Source organism: Podarcis gaigeae (genome assembly GCF_964106915.1).
Source record: "Podarcis gaigeae genome assembly, chromosome: 17".
Lineage (NCBI taxonomy): Eukaryota > Metazoa > Chordata > Lepidosauria > Squamata > Lacertidae > Podarcis > Podarcis gaigeae.
The window spans coordinates 41,429,154-41,445,923 of NC_139694.1; the positions used below are offsets into that span (position 1 = coordinate 41,429,154).

Sequence of the window (16,770 nt, forward strand, 5' to 3'; positions counted from 1 at the left end):
AAGATGTGAGAGGCCTCAGCGGTGGACAAAACAGCTCTCCGTATTTCACCAGACACAGCAGTCCCGGTGGTGCCTCATAATGCAAACAGCTCTCCTGTTTAATAAATCTGGCCCTAGTCCCAAGGGAAGAGACAGGGGCAAACAGTTCCCTGGTCCCTTTGGCACAGCATGCATTTGTACTGCTGCACCATGCTCCTTCTGGCCCACATAGTTCCAGGCAGGGATTAGTCAATGAGTTCTAAAAAGAAAAATGTGGAAGAGTGGTGCCAGATGCAGCTGCTGCTGGGCCCAGATTTAAAGGATGAAGGAGAGAAAGTGTGCTCACAGGTGTCGCATCAGACACAATAAGAAGACTGCTCAGCTCTATTAATCATGGAGACCTTGCTATTAAATAACATAGAAAGGGGAGGGGGTGGGGAAGTCAAGAATTTGAAGCCCAAATGCAAATCCTCTCCCTGCAATTTACTATCCTCTCTTCCCTGAAACCATAAGGCAATCTTGGCATCCTTCCAACCATCCAAGTTCTCTCGTGCTTTAGCTGACCACTAACTTGTACCCTTAAACTTACCCCAGCCCTTCTACTTCCTTTATTTTTATAAGCCTCTGTGGAACTGTACAGTGCAGTGTACAGAGCAGGTCTTGATGGCTGTACAGAATGTAGTTGGTGCAAAACACACCTCACTTTTTAACATGGGAGGCTGGAAGCTCATAAAACTCGGCATGGGCTTCTTTATAGCTTTTCTTGTACAATTCAACACCCAATTCAAGTGTAACCTATGGAAACTCCAAAAAACTCATGAGCCATATTTAACTAAAGCCAGTGCAAATAATTCTGCTAGCACAAAGAAACTCCCCTTCCACGTGTACCCCAAGCTGGCAAATTGGGGGGAGCCCAGAACAGATTTAAGGGGGCATGGGGGAAGAGAGTGGGAGAAGGTCCTGTTGTGCAAGAAAAATCTTTGAACTGATGGAAATTTAGCCACAGTGCTACGTTGAATGCAAACCAGTGTCTTACAAATCTTCTCCTCTGTTTATATCCCTGGTGATTTTTAAAGATCTTCAATTACCTTCATGGCATCCAGTGGTGCCCTCTGATTTCCACTTGTGAAATGGGATGTGCCCTTTTTTCCTCCTAGAGTTCCACTCCCTCCAAAAAATATCATCTCCAGGGGGTCTCCCAACCTTCCAGAGCAGTGTGCACACTGACTGAACACCAGCTTCATATACATCACTACAATGGCACTTGAAGTACTAAATTGAGGCTTTGTTTAAATACTGATGATTAACGTAAAGAGACAGTAGACAGGAAACTGGGGGGGGGGGGAGAGACCTGTCTAGCATAATGGGAAAATGGTAAGGTAGATAGGAGGATTACTTGGTGAATTTTCTGATGAAACTTCTTCCTAAATTGCCCATAATACAAATCAAAGTGGCAGCCCCTCTACACACAGACAATAATACACGTTGCAAATCCATGCAGCCTCTGTTCTTTCCATGCTGCTTTGTCCAGATCTGTTCATCTATCAGGCCACCACCTTGCAATGGTACACTTCCTCTGCTGATGGATGCTAAATAGCTAATAACAGGTTAAGAAAAAAGAAACCGCTGTGCCCAATTCTGGAAGAGACTGCACCAGCCTATGCCTGTGTTCACACTTTGGCACAGGCTTACTGCTTCAATACACAATTCTCATCATAAACGTTGACAGAGAAAACATAATGTCAAAAGAACCCTCCCAACACACATACTCTCTCCCTCAACCTCATGGGATTGGAGCTTGGTTTTTTATTAAATGCCAAAGACAGATAAAAGGTTAGAAGGGGGAAAATGCCTCCCCCTGCCCCACCCGCACCTACTGCCCAAAGAATGCTGCTTCACACCATTTTTTTGTATGGCCAGCACTCAAATCTACTGAAGTGCCCCTCCTATTTGATGGGTCCTTTGCTGGTGCAAGTTCCAACAAAGGATTCAAGACAGGGAAAGGTAACAACTGGTGGCCTAAGGACTTTCCGTTTGGCTTGCAGTAGAGACCCACATTCCTAGGGCCCTTCTAATTATGCATCACAGCTGCTTCTCCCCACATAAAGCCAGGACACAAGCACAAAGTCAGGCTTCCAACCTGCTGCATGCAGTGAGAACAACAATGGAGGTTTACACACAGCCTTTTCCCTAATGCACATCTTAGCTGTTCACTCATGGAGGCAGGTCAAAGGCTCTTCAAAGCTTCCACCCTCCCATGTCAAGAGTAGCAGAGGCTTTCACAAGGCTCCTCATTCACCTGAGCTGGGTCACTCCCCATTTGCCTGGATCTTGGGTTTCACTGGGAGCAACTTCTGATAGAGTCCTGATACCAAGGTCTAATGAAGGAGGGATTTAATGGGCCTTTGCTTGACTGGCCAGAGTTAATTCCAATAGTTCACAACACTTCACTCAAGACAAAAATGTGTTCCCTTTTCAACATTACTTTGCCAGAAATTGAGCAGAATCATGTCTCCTCCTGAGACAGAAGACAATGGATAGATTGCCCTTGTCACATGCATCAATCTCTGCATACTTTTAATCCAATCTCCCCCAACCTGGTGCCCTTCAGGTGTCGTGAGACTCATCAGCCTTAGCCAGCATGGCGAGGGATGATGGGAGTAATGGTCTCTGGAGAGCATCAGGCTGGAGAAGACTGCTGTAACCCAAGGAAAGAAGAGCCACAACACTCCACTCAACATCACATACCTTACTCGTGGCAAGCCAGTGAAAACCAGGAGTAACTGAAGTTCAGTAAAAAATGAGAGAGGATACTACAGGTGTGTAGCTAATGCAGAAGTGGCGGCAAGGGAGGAGAAAGTGTTCCCATAGGTGATGCCAGCGCAGCCCTGAGGACCAACCCCTGCCCAGCTCCTGGGTTCCCACCCATGCAGCACAAATGGCTGCAAACCTACTTCAGACAAAGCAGGCAATAGATTTTCCTCTTAGCCTTGACCTCACTTCACCAGACAATGAAACAGCATTGAACTGAACATTGCAATAAAGCTCATGGAAATGTGAATAACACTAGCTCTCTGGCCCTGATATTTAACATTTCCCTGAGGCACCACAGCTACAGAGGAAAAAGAACAAGCAATACATGCTCATCTATGAAAGAGAATGCCTAGCCTAGCGATGGCATGTGGATTCACAGCACCACCTAGTGGCAATATGGTGCATTGCACAAGCCACTATGCAGACATGTCCAACGAGTTGATCGCGCAGGATGGATTTTGGTTGATCACACTATGGCTAGGCAGCCTTTGTTCAGGGCTCAGCTGTGGGAGGGAGCAAGCTACGCCTTCGCTTTCACCATCCCGTGAGCTCCAGAGCACACGCCTCTCTCACTTCACTCTGCTAATGAGTGACGCAGGGCTGCGCTCGTGTGGAGGGTTGAGGGTGCAGCGGTCCCCCTCGGGAACAAAGGAAAGTGGAGCCCGGGAGTGCCGATATTCCATATTCGGGATGAGGCTGGATAAAAGGAGTGTGCCTTTCCTTCCTCCTCCATACAGAGCTGCCTGTAGCTGCCGCCTTGGCGATACGTGGAAAGAAGGCGATGGAATCGACCACAAATCCATGCTAAGGAAAGAAAGGGGTTTTTCCTGGCCACCAACAACCCCTTGCCCCTAAAGCAAAGAAGTTGAAGAATGACAATGGGAGTGTATTAGATCACTGCCAGTTTTTAATACTAGATAGATCACAGCCTACTTGAAGTTGGACATGCCTGCAATAACGCACTGTGGATGCCGAAGAACTAAGAACTCTGTATTGTGCTTCAGAGCCTCAGCTTTAGAAATATGCACGGCAAAATAAGGCCTCAAAATAAGACTTCGAAGGAGACAACTGTAAGTGGAAAGCTGCCTGTGTGCTGTCGGGACCTGGTCCTCAGTCCTGTTTTCTCGAATGCTTTGCCACATGGAAGAAAGGAAGAGCTACTAGGCAAGAACCTTCTATGCTGGTGCTTCTCACACTCTTTTCCCTCCATGGACCACTTGAAAACTGCTGATGGTCTGAGCAGACTACTTAATTTTCCTGTCTGCTGTAGCAACTGTCATGCACTGCGCTACATGCTGTTTGATTTTTAATCACATTTTGTTGCTTATTTTCTCTCTTCTATTTTATTTTATTGTACTACAATTTGCATTCCAGAGTTTAAACACAACATAAGAACTAAAAGCCACAACAAAAATACAATAAAAAAAACTCTTGGAATATTTAATGCCAACATGCTATGTGGAACACCTGAATGAACCCCAGTGGGCCTATGGTCCAGTTTGGGAAACCCCTGATAAAAGCCTTTGCAAGGGGTCCACTGATATACAAATGAGAGAAACAGTCAGGGAAAGGAAAGATTGACTCAGGAACAACAGAATCGGATGAAAATAACAAAGCATACAGGAAGCTTTGATCTGTAAATTTTGTGATCCTTGTTATGGGATCACTTTGTGTACTAGAAAACAGAAGCCACCCCCGCCATGACCATTGGAAGTTCTACTCAGCCTCCTCATCTGGTTGAGCTGACTTAACAATGGGCATGTATATTAATGAACTGAATAGAAGGAAAGATTACGACTCATGGGGGTGCAGAGAGTGTATACATGAACTTAAGCTATTTTGTTAATGTTGTTACTATTGTTTTAGAGATTCTTAGAATCGTATAGATTCTAAATAAGTATCTGGTACCACACAAGTGTTCCAGCAAAGTGGAGGGACAGAGGAGCACATATGGAAGAGCCTCACAGGAGTGACATCCCCCATTCAGCTTCTTTAGGCAATCCTAGGTTTCAGTGTTATGAGAGGGAGAAAAACATCTCCCTATCTAGCACACTATTGAGATATATACAAGTGTGCACAATACAATGGCAAGCAGCATTGCATATTGAAGTGCTATCCTGGGCTAGTTTTCACATAGCATTAGTTAAGAAACATAATGAATCTTTCACAGTGACAGATGGAGCTCAAGTGACTCTAGTTTTAGTCTGTTGTAAAATCAATGATAATTACCGTAATCACCAAGAACATGAACCTGCGACACTTTTCAAAAATTAAGAAAGTCCCAAAGCTATCTTCAGTGTGCATTGAATATCTCTCTACCCAGTACAAAAGTGATACCCACAAGTGAGTCTGAAGCATTCACTGAAAGTGAACCACAACCACATGGCAGAAAATCTGCTCTGCACTGAGAAGGCGTCATGCTCAATCCCTGACACTTCGAGGTAGGGCTGGGAGAGACTCCTCTATCCTACAGAGCTACTGCCAATCAGTGCAGACAATACTTACCTGGATGGAACCATGTATCTGATCTCAGTATAAGGCAGCTTCCTGAGTTCCTATGCCACTGTTGGAAGCACCTACCACTTAATGCTTCTCAAAGGCAGAGGTAACTCCCTGTATCATTGATCTGTCCCTTGCTCTCTGGCAGTGGCACCGTCCTGCATGCAGAGGCAAGAACGCAATGGAATCTTAGATGCAGGTAGGTAGCCGTGTTGGTCTGATGCAGTCGAAATAAATAAAAAAATAAAAAATTGTCCAGTAGCACCTTAGAAACCAACTCAGTTTGTTCTGGGTATAAGCTTTCATGTGCACAGAACAAACTGAGTTGGTCTCTAAGGTGCTACTGGGTACTGGAATCCTGCAGCACAGCACAGGTGCAGGTCCCTGAAGCATTCACGCTGCCCAGAAAACACCCAACAACAGCATCCCAGGGACCAGGGTCAGCAACCGCCTCCCCCTGCATGATCCCCAGGGGCAGCGGATCCCAATGCTGATCTTTATTCCCTGCTTCCTCCTTCTTCCCTGGGTGTCTGTGGTTCGCCCCCGGTGACAAGACGTTTGCCTGGGACATTCAAAAAGCCATGTTCTTTTGCCCCTTGCAAGGAAGCCTCTGGGTTAGGCAGGTAGCTCCCTCCGCAGAGCTCGGGGTCCCTTCTACTCTTCCAGGATCCCCGGGGCTCGTGGCCCTGGGAACTGACGGGCAGGGTTCGCGCGTCTCGGCCCCCCCCCCCCGCGCTCACCTTCATGAAGACGGACACCCCCTCGTCGTCGTCGTGGTGCTTGCGCGGAGGCGCCACCTGCGCGGGGCTCGAGGCGGGCGGCACCTGCACCGTCGCCGAGGAGCTGGCCGGTCCCCCGGAAGAGACAGCGCGGGCCGCCCGGGCCGGTAACCCCAGCAACCTCTGCACGCCCGCCAGCCGCCGAAGGGCCGCCATGGTCGACAGCGCCGCCGGAAGCGGAAGTCTCGCTGGGCGGAAGGGGCGGGGAAGGAAGGCGCGCGGGAGGGCCATGGGTCACTCTCCTGGGGGTTTTCCGCCAGAAAAAAGGAAAGGCTTTGGCTTGGGGGGATCTCCCGACCCTGCCTGGGATGGAGAGTCTCTCCTGCAGCCCGAGGAGTTCCGCTGAGCCCTCAGACTTGCTTCAATGATAAAGAGGCAACTGTAACTGGTGTAAAAGAACTTGTGGGGGGAGGGGTCCCCCTAAGCCCTAAAATTAATAAATGCTAGGATTTGGGGTTGTTTGCGATATGAAGAGAGAATATAAGCTGCAAGGGAACTCCTGGGCTGCCTTTTGCAAATCTGTCTAGCTGGCGGAGGGAAGAGCAGAGCTGTCAGCATTACAAGAGAGCCACCGAGGCTCGACCACAACTCCTGGTCCCAGGTGGGACCAAGGTAGCTGCTCTCGAGTGAAGGAAGGACTGCCTGCCATGCTCCGGACCCCCTCCATACAGACGAATAAACCCTATTTCTTAAAGCACGAGTCTCCACAATGTCGTCCAGAGAAATTTTCTTCCAACGAAAGGGACACCGACCTTGTGCGGGAGCCTGTGATCCCTTGCGATCTGGCCAATGCTTGGCAGAGAGAGGGGGCAGGGACTGCTCTTGCCCCTGGATATCTGGAATATATGTTGGCTGGAGAGAGAGAGAGGATCTATTATCTATATTGAAAGTCCACGCGCCTCCTGGCGAAAATTCCAGACAGCTGCCCGCACGACGGCTTCCGAGTTTTCAGCCAGGAGGGATGGGAGTTTAATTCCAGCTTCCTGCCTTCTCCCCAGGGGCACGTGCGGATCAGCAGCTCCGGGACCAAGCCTATGAAATCACCGGCGAGGCCGCGGCGCTCCGCGTGGATCTTGATGCGCGGGCTTCTGTTGCCTCGGCCCCCGTCTTTCCCCGTGGCGGCTCCCAGGCTGTCCCGCCAGCAGCCACGCGAGCCAGGCAGCCTCGGGCCAGCTTACCCTGGGAGCCGCCTTCGGGCTGGGGGGAAGGCCCAGCTGCCCAGCGGGGTCGGAAGCCGTTTCCCAGGCCCGCCAGCCGGCCGGGGAAACCAGGGGGCGCAAGGGACCCCAAGGGAGCAGGCGGCAAAGGACACTTCCCTTAGAAAGAGCGAGCAGCTGTGAACGGCGCTGCTTAACACAGATTCTCCCGAGACGCCGGGAAAGGAGTTTATTGCGGGCGCCGAGAACATTAGGGGGAAACCAAAACCCGCCCGGAGCTCCGAATCGCGGCAGCCCAGCTTCAAAGGACAGGATCACCCCATGATCCTTTGCGGGAGGCCGCGCGCGATAAAGCGGCGCCGGAGCCCGCCTGGCAGGGAGGCGCGGGCTGGTCGCTGGTCGAAGCGAGCTCTGAGTGGCACCGGCTTCCGCCAATCCCGTCCGGAGAGCGGGCGGTCGCTGCGGGACCGGCGCGTCCAATGCGCGCGGGGCGGGAAGGGTGTCCGGCCAGCCAGTGTCTCCGGAAGGAGGGGCTGCGGAGGGGCCGCCATTTTGTGAGGCGGCCGCCGTGAGGGGCGAATCCCTTCGTGAGGGAGGCGCTCGCCAGGTGAGGAAGCGGGCGAGAGGGCGAGAGACGGAGGCCGCCGCGGAGAAGGGAGGGCGCCGCCGGAGGAGGCGAGGGCCGGGCGGGGCGAGGGCGCCTGGCGAGGAGCAGGGGCCGCGAAAGAGGCCCTCGGGCGGCGCAAACGGCCCACCGCGGGGCGGGGCGTGTGGGTCTGGTGCGCGCGTGTGGATCCGTGGGTACACGCGTGTGCGCATTATCTCGTGCTGTTTCTTGCTCTCCCTCATGAGCAACAAGCGCGCCTCGGATCCCCTTCATTGGCTACAATGCCACCCCTGTGACATACTTCCTTCTGTATGCGTAAGACCAGTAAACAGTCCTGTTGTGCTGAAGCGACTTGGACATTATCTCACAGGATTCTCTGACCCGCAGCAGAATTCATTTGGAGAATTATTATTATTATTATTATTACTACTGTTATTAAGGTTTGTATACCGCCTTTCATCTGTAGATCTTAGGGTGATTCTCTTCATTTGCCACACATTGACCCAAAGGCTCATGAGTGTAGGTGCTGGAGTCAAAAGGGTGTGCACTGGGCGAAGGATCCCTGGGAGTTGCAGAGAGTCTTGTGCCCCCCCCCCCCGCAAAAGGCTACCTATAATTCTCACCATGACTATTCAGAAGTCAGTCTTGTTGAGTAAGATGATATTTAGTCCCAGCTCAATTGTCTTCCGATTGTGCCTAATTTAACTTGTTGTGGCGTATTTGTTTTTAATTTTAATTTGTTTTTGCTGGCACAAACGAACATACTGATCTTTCTGGATTTTAAAACAGTTATAGGTTGTAAATGCAACTCCTTCCCCACAGAGGTGCGTCTGCCATCTTCATTATACAGCTCCTAGGGAATGCTGAATGTTCACTTTTACCCTTTTGACACTTGAGGTGTATATTTTGAAGACTAATCTTATTTCTGTGGTTGTAAGTTGTTTTAAACTGTTTTATATTGTGTTTTAATGTTACAACTCTCTCTGGGACTTTGGGGGAAGGGCAGGCAATTAATAATAATAATTCCTTTGCTTATTTAAGAACTGTAGGTCATAGTTTTGTGTTTCAGTTTTACACCTAAATAACTCTTTGAAATATCTTTGTTGAATAATAATTATTTTAAAGTCGGTAGCAGTTAGCTACTTCAGGATGTGAAAACCTGCTACTAGGCTTTGTATATTATGTGGTATTTACCGTAATTCCATCCCTACAGTATATAATATAGAAGCCAATGGTAAAGGCAATAGAATTGCAGAGCAAGAGCTAAGTTAAGTCATCAAATCCAATTTTCCATTGCAGGAGAGAAATCTTTTATGTTTATAAACACCTGGCAGGGTCCTATATATAATGGCTCTGGGGGGAAACTGCAGAGGGTGAAAACTCCTATAGCCCTGTCCTGTAGTTTTGAGTAAGTCCTACTGATGTAGAACTTCTTTTCAAGTAAGTGCATAAAATTGCAGCCTATGGTACTTTGGTTGTTATATGTTAAATCTGTTTTGCTACACTTAAATCCTATATTTTGTGAGCCCTCTGTTAGGCAAGGCTGGTTGCTTCTTAATGAAAGGCTTTGAAGAATACTGTACTCTGCTTGCACAGGTTTGAATACAACCCACGGCTATGATGCACTTTTCCATAAAAAAAAATTAATAGAAAATGTGGGATAGGCATGGACAGACTTGGTTAGATTGGGAAGGTGCTACTAAGAATTTAACATGAGGTGGAAATGTATATGGATCACATGAGGCTAATTTAAGTAACATAGTTGTGGAATTTAAGTCCATGCTCTGACAGGGGCCTGGCTTCTACCTGCTGTCATGCTCTTTGCAGATGCTTGGTCTGTAGGACAGAGTTGTTTGTGGAGGAAAGTATATGCTTAGTACAACAGTACTGTAATTAAAATGCCAAGTAAAAGGGTTTTAAATATATAGACTGTAAGTCACTGCAGTTGTGGGAAGAAATTAGTGAGATATGATCCATATTCCCATGTAGTTCAAAATTCAGGAGTTAATTTGCTAACTGCAGTTTCTGAACAGTCTTCAAAGTGCAGGCATGTAAGAAACAATTAGTTGAATAGAGACAACAGATAAACCTAATAGAAAACCAGCAGCTAATTCAGCAATAGAATATGCAGAGGGATATTCAATAGTATTATCCCATCTATGCAAACTGGTCTTGTCCTTCATTCAGAGCAGATTGGAAAGCTGAAGGGAGGAAGGGAAATCTTAACACATTGGCTGGTACAATGGCATTCAATGACTAGTTTTTTTCTTGTCTCTCACTAGCTAGGCTGAGGGACTTATTTATAATAAATAAAATGGGGACTTCTGGCGAGGCAAAATAGCAGGTGCCACGGCAGTGCAGAGCTCCTAGGGACTGCCAGCACCAATAAGGTTCTCTGGCCGGTCCCCGAGCTGCCAAAGGCATCGCCACGAGCAAGCGGAAGCCAGGGGCACCGAACGCGGTGATTGGGGGAACTGCGCAAGGCTCCCAGGTCCCCACCCCACCCAGAGACCTTGGCTGTACCGGGACAAGGATCACCCTGGCAGTGGCCCGGTGAGGCTCAGAGTGAGTGCAGCGGAGCTGCCCACCCCCTGACCGAGCACCTGCCAGCCGCTGTCGTGGCCACCGCGGCAGCCATAAGTGAAGAGAGATAGGAGGGGACCGGGAGAGCCAGGCAGGCTGCATGGAGGCCCAGTCCAAACCCAGCCCCCGGCCCAACCTCGAGGGAGACAGGCAGGGCCCACCAAAACACATACATAAAATGATTAGAGTTTTCTTCTTCTTGATGTTTTTTCTTTGATCTTCTTTTAAATCCTTTTTAAAAAATCTTGATCTTATTTTGGTTCCTTTCCCTTAATTTTTCAAAAATATTTTAAAAACATTTTTAATACACTTTTTTTTCCTTTTTCCTTTTCCCCTCAAATTTCTTACCTCCATTTTTTCAAACTGAAAGGAATCAAAATGGCAGTGCCCAAAAAGGAGCCCTAAACCAACACAGGCCACTGCCTGGGATCGATTCTTCAGCCCTGATTTCCTATTTTTTATTACTCATTTTTTAAATTAAATAGGGAAAAGAAAGAAAGAAAATAGAATAAAATGAAAACCTGATTCCTTTATTTTTCTATTTTTTTTTATAGGGGGGAGTCCTCTCTCTCCCCGCCCTCCCATTACTATCATCTTTTCCTAAAAAACAAACAAAAAATTATTATTTCTATTATTATTTTCCCCTTCCTCTCTTTTCTTTTTCCTCCCCCCTCTCCCCTTTTTCTTTAAAGAGAATACATACACACACACACACATATATTGTCGGCATCCGGGGGTTGGGAGGCCAGCTGGCTAGCCCCCAGCTGGATCGTCTCCCTCTCAGCCTTCACGCTGTGGAGATTCATCGACCTCTGGCTCCGACGTAAATCAGCACCTCAAGCTTGCTGCCTTGAGCACGCTGTATGTAGAAGAGTAAACCGCACAACAGAAGAGGCTGTAGGCTGTGAATACATAGTAAAACTACGGATTTATTTTACATAAATGAGAAGAAAGAAGCATGTCTCTCCTTCCGTCTTCTCGAAGAGAGACTCAAAAGTAAAGCTATACACAGAGCTGAAGTTCCACTCACGGGACCCAGCAGTTTGTGTTGGAATGTAAACAGACATGTGATACGCAACAATCCCATGTCTGCAACAAAAGGTGGAATGGAATCTCCCAACATCTATATCTTATTTTATCTTTTCCCCCTCTCAAAGGGGTTTTCTATTACATGTTTTATTTCTTTACTTTTATCATTACACACACACAACACATCCAGATAGATACCACCACCTCAACATCTTCAGGTTCTTCTTGGGGTGGGGGCTCTTTTCCATTTTTTTGCCTTTTGTTTTTTGTTCTCTTTCCCTCTTTCTTAACTCTTAAATTCCCCCCATCCCTCATCTCTCTTTTCTTTTCTCTCCCGCCAACAAATAATCACATTCACAAATAACCTACATACATACACCTCCCCACCCACTTTCAATAGCAACCCCCCCTTGGTGGTCTTTTACCTCATACTATAACTAGAACCACCACTGCAGTTTATTAGCATTATCATTACTGTTCTTACTTTTTCTCCTTTCTTCTTTTTATTTTACTTTTTATTCCCCCCTTCTCCTTTTTCCCTTTCATTCTCTTCTTTCCCCCCTTTTGCTTCTGTTTTGTTTGGTTCTATTTCTGAACACACCCTTGCCAGTCTTTAATTTTTAGCTCTACGAATCCCTAACCTCACCTTCCAGTCTTAACTGGTCCTCCCTTTTGTGTGTATGAGTGTGCATGTGTGTGTGCATATGTGTATCCACAGATAACCCACCTAACACACACCCTCCCTCTGCCTCCACCCCATCGGTCTCTTGCACCTCTGCCTGCTAACCCCTTTATGTCAACTGGTCTACTTGACTGTCTGCTCATCTGCCTCCTACTCCATCAACACCACTGAGGCGACTACGGGAACCCCAGAGAAGTCCTTAAAACACAGCCCAGATGTGATAAAAATGGCTGCCTAATCCAGATGCTCTTCAAAAGCCACCAGACAACAACGCCTGTTCAACTCAGCAACTCAACACCCAGGAACCAACACAACTACTAACCATAGCATGCCCCATTGCAAGAGGACACCCAGATCTCAAACCAAGATAATCAGGGAGATTGTGATAACACCAACCAGGGAGATGGCAAACAGCATTGAGACCACAACACCCCCTCCCCAAGATGACAACAACCCAACAACAAAACAAGACCTGAGGGAAATGGAACTAAGATTAGCAGAACTACTGAAGACCACAGTGGTTCCCCAGCAGATAATATAATATCTGTGTCCTGACCTCCAAAGTGGAAACCCTCACTAGCACCATCTCCACTCTAGTGAACAAGAACCAAATTCAAGAAAGAATAATAGAGCAGTACCAAGAGGAAAACACACGTGTGAATAATAAACTGGCTGAACTGGAAAGCCACCTGGAAACAGAAAGCTCCGAAATGAGAATCAAACAAGCGGATCTTGAAGATCGCAGTAGACAACATCTGCTTCCACAACTTTCCTGAAAAAGTGGAGGAGAAAAGCCCAGCAGACCTCATTGTATGGTGGCTAAAAACCACAATCCCTAGCCTGACACTCGAGGTAGATAACCTGGAGAGGGTTCACAGAGCTCTAAAACCTATGCTGAAAACCAACACCCCCCAAGAGACATCATCGTCTGCTTCGTCTGCTACAAAAAGAAAGAAGTACCATATTTTTTGCTCTATAAGACTCACTTTTTCCCTCCTAAAAAGTAAGGGGAAATGTGTGTGCTCTTATGGAGTGAATGCAGGCTGCGCAGCTATCCCAGAAGCCAAAACAGCAAGAGGGATTGCTGCTTTCACTGCGCAGCGATCCCTCTTGCTGTTCTGGCTTCTGAGATTCAGAATTTTTTTTTCTTCTTGTTTTCCTCCTCCAAAAACTAGGTGTGTCTTGTGGTCTGATGCGTCTTATAGAGCGAAAAATACGGTATTGAACAACATCAAAAATTCAACCAATCTCCTTATGGAGAAAACCCCGTCATAATTGTATTCAGCTATCACTTGTAGCCAAGTAAGATTGTCTTCCATAAACACAGTTTTAACAGTGAGTCCATAAGTCACTGTGGAGGCCTATTCTGGATCCACACATCCTTCCACAGTGGGGACATAAGTTTCTGGGCAGGAGTTGAGCACAGTGAGGATTTGCCAAACGTGCCTTTCTCTTATCATGTTTCTTCCTTTCATCCTGAGTCTTAGTGTCTTCAAAACCCAAGACACCTTTGGTAATGGCTGTTCTCCAACTGGAGTGCTCGCAGACCAGTGTTCCCAGTTGTCGGTGTTTATACTACATTTTTTTTAGATTTGCCTTGAGAGTCTTTGAACCTCTTTTGTTTTTTTTTTATAATAATTTTTATTAAGGTTTTCCAAATTAAAACAAATCAAAACAAATTAAATCCAATCTATAAACTTTTTGCCAATAACTAGGACTTCCCCTCCCTACCCCCTCTTGTGTTCCAAATCTTCCAAATAAGCAATTAAATTCAACAAGTTCTTATCCCCAAATTACACTCTTCATCAATAACCCAATTTATCCAAATTCCCATCCCCTAAGATCGATCTATACCCTTCCACGAGTTTCCCCCTTTCAAACATAGTACAGATGGAAATAAGATAAATATGAATAGTAATTTTACAGCCTTTGGATTCCAATTTTCCCTCCCCTCTTTCCCCTTTGCGTTTCACCTATCCCTCCACTTCTAATATCTTCCTGGAGTTCCCACATTACACTATGTCCCTCAGGTTCTTTGCCAGTCTTTAATTACGGATGTCCAATCGTAGAAGGAGTCTATCAAATAAGGGCCCATTTCTTCTATCCAGGTTTTTATATCCAGGAGTAAAAACTCCAATTTTGTATCCATAAGCTTGTCAAACCTGAATATCCCAAATGTTCCCCCAGTTCTGTCCAGTTCTTGTTATTTCCTTGTTCTTGTCAATCATTCTCCTCCTTTTTATTTCTCTGTTCTCCCACAGAAATGTTCTTTTTCCAAAAGTTTCTAGTGTCTCTGCAGAGGCTTGTTATTCATGGAGCAAAGCATTGCATCATGTTCCTTTCATTTTCCAACAAATAGTTCCATTGTTTCCTGTAGTGTGTAGACCTCTGTAGACAAAATAATGTTCCATTCCTGCAGTTTCCCAGGAGATTAAAAGTTCCATTCAACTGTTCAAGTTTCCTGTGAAAAACACATGCAATATCCCTCGGCTCCTCTAGGTGGATTGCAGTAACAAAGTTCCCTTCCAGAATCACATCCACCAGACCAAGTAGCTTGTTGACCGATATTTAAAACAGTTTATATTCAATTTATAACAAATATAACCGGCAAAGTCCTCATAACAAAATCTCTATTTTAATCTTCCTTTTTGACAGCTCTTTGACAGCTGTCAAAACCTCCATCGCTTTTCTCCAGGCAGTTTCACGAATCGCTCCAGGGATTCCGGGGGGGGGGGGTTGCTTTTTTTAAAACAATTCCACTTTTCTCCTCCAGCTCAATCTTATAATTTTCCCTCGCGAAGTTGCTGATTCGGCAAGATAAGGTTACACTCGATCTTAGTTGTCCAGTCCTTTGTTTTGGCTCTTCTACAATTTAGGGGTGGGCTGACTTCCTTTTTTCCGCCTCCCCCGTTCGCTCCGAATTTTAAAAATTTATCCCCTTTTTTTAGTCCATATTCCAATTACTCACGGGTTCTTCTTTAGAGCCGAATTTTCAATAGAAGAAGTCAGCGCTCTCCGCCGGATGGCATGCGGCTGCGCTCGGCAAGGATAGCAGAGAACTCAAAGCACCACGCTTCTCCCCGGCACCCGATCCGTAGCCTTTAAAAAGGCTCCTTCACGAGTCGGGAGAGCGCTAACGGTGCCAGCCGAGTCTCCATGTCCACGGCCTCCTCTGGCCGTGGTTTTTAAGGGTCCCCGCATCGCCGGTGCGGTAGGACCCAGCCCCTGCCAAGCCGGCTCCCTCCGGAGCTCGGAGGGAGCCCGCCATTCGGCGATGGCGCCGACCCGGAAGTCTTTGAACCTCTTTTGTTGACCGCCAGCATTACGCTTTCCATTTTTAAGTTCTGAATAGAGTAGTTTCTTTGGAAGACAATAATCAGGCATCCAAACAACATGACCAGTCCAACAAAGTTGATGTTGAAGAATCATTGCTTTGACACTGGTGATCTTAGCTTCTTCACTGGCATTAGTTCACCTGTCTTTCTAAGTGATGTGTAAAAATTTTCGGTGATACCGTTGATGGAATCTTTCAAGGAGTTGCAGTTGATGTTTATAAGTGGTCCATGTTTCACAAGCATACAGTAAGGCTGGTAGTACAATAGTTTTGTAAACAAGCATTTTGTTTTCTCTGTGAATGTCCTGGTTCTCAAACACTCTGTACTTCAATTGGGAGAAAGCTGCACTTGCAGAGCTCAGGCGACGCTGGATTTCGACATCAATGTTGGCCCTTGTGGAAAGATAACTGTCCAGGTAGGAGAAGTAACTGACATTACAGGAGACCCTAAATTGGAGGAAAAGCCTATGCCCATGCTCCCAATGTCTCCAACAAGCAGGGATCAAGTACCAATGGGGCTTCACCTTCCACCTCGTAACAACCAGCACAGCACGCAGCTACCAGTATACCTGAAGCCCTGCAACTACTAAAGAACCTCAGACATTAAAATGGCAATCCACAGACCCACCAAGCGACAGCCACGACCAAACAACAGCAAAGAGGAAGAAGAAACCACAGGACAACATAAACCAGTACAGTCAAGCATCGCTCATAGAATTGTCCCGCTGAACATATACCGGCAAACCAGCCTCAACCAAACCAACATACCATAGATTGACAACCCTGCAACAACAACCGCAGCAGCTGGAAATCACCTCAAATTGACAGATTGGTGACCGCCCCTTCCCCTTCCCCTTTTCCTCTCTCCCCATGCCATTAATATTGCCAACACCACCAATACCTCCGGTGCCCCGCACCTCCATGGAGATCCCCATTCCCACACCAACACTGACTCAGACGACATCAAATCACATTCCCCAACTATCCCAACAACCCACAACCCACACTCTCAGCCCTCCACTCCACTCCAAGGACTCCACCCATAACAAAAGAGGGGGGGAAAGACCACACATACAAAAATAGACACACACACAACCTCTCCGTCTCCTCCTTAATCATGCAAAGGCAACAAACAAGCAGGTAAAAGAAAAGGAAAACAAAGAAACTCATACCAAGTAAAATAATACCCCCAACCTCAATAAAACAAGCCACAAACAGGCTAAAATCTGACACACAGCTAGTACAATGGTGGTGCTAAAGCGTGCCAACACCCATATTCCCACCCCAACATACCAACGATGTTAATA

General features: G+C 46.8%; 2 protein-coding genes across 6 annotated transcripts in view; one reads left to right on the forward strand and one right to left on the reverse strand.

Annotated features, from left to right (window-relative positions):
* NDUFB11 (NADH:ubiquinone oxidoreductase subunit B11) overlaps window positions 1-6,260 on the reverse strand; it is a 40,505-nt gene extending 34,245 nt beyond the window's left edge. Inside the window, exon 1 of one of the 2 annotated variants that reach the window (XM_083719964.1) lies at window positions 6,033-6,260. In XM_083719964.1, the coding sequence (XP_083576090.1) occupies window positions 6,033-6,227 (195 nt within the window). In that variant the 5' untranslated portion in view covers window positions 6,228-6,260. The remainder of the gene's footprint in view (window positions 1-6,032) is intronic. The other variant, XM_083719963.1, reaches the window with a different exon arrangement.
* A 1,296-nt stretch (window positions 6,261-7,556) lies between these two features.
* The window catches only part of RBM10 (RNA binding motif protein 10), a 69,204-nt gene continuing 59,990 nt past the window's right edge, over window positions 7,557-16,770 (forward strand). For 3 of the 4 annotated variants that reach the window (XM_083718621.1, XM_083718622.1, XM_083718623.1), the window contains exon 1: window positions 7,563-7,835. The gene's annotated coding sequence lies outside the window, so the exon portion shown is untranslated. Of the gene's footprint in view, window positions 7,836-16,770 lie in introns of all 4 variants that reach the window. The other variant, XM_083718624.1, reaches the window with a different exon arrangement.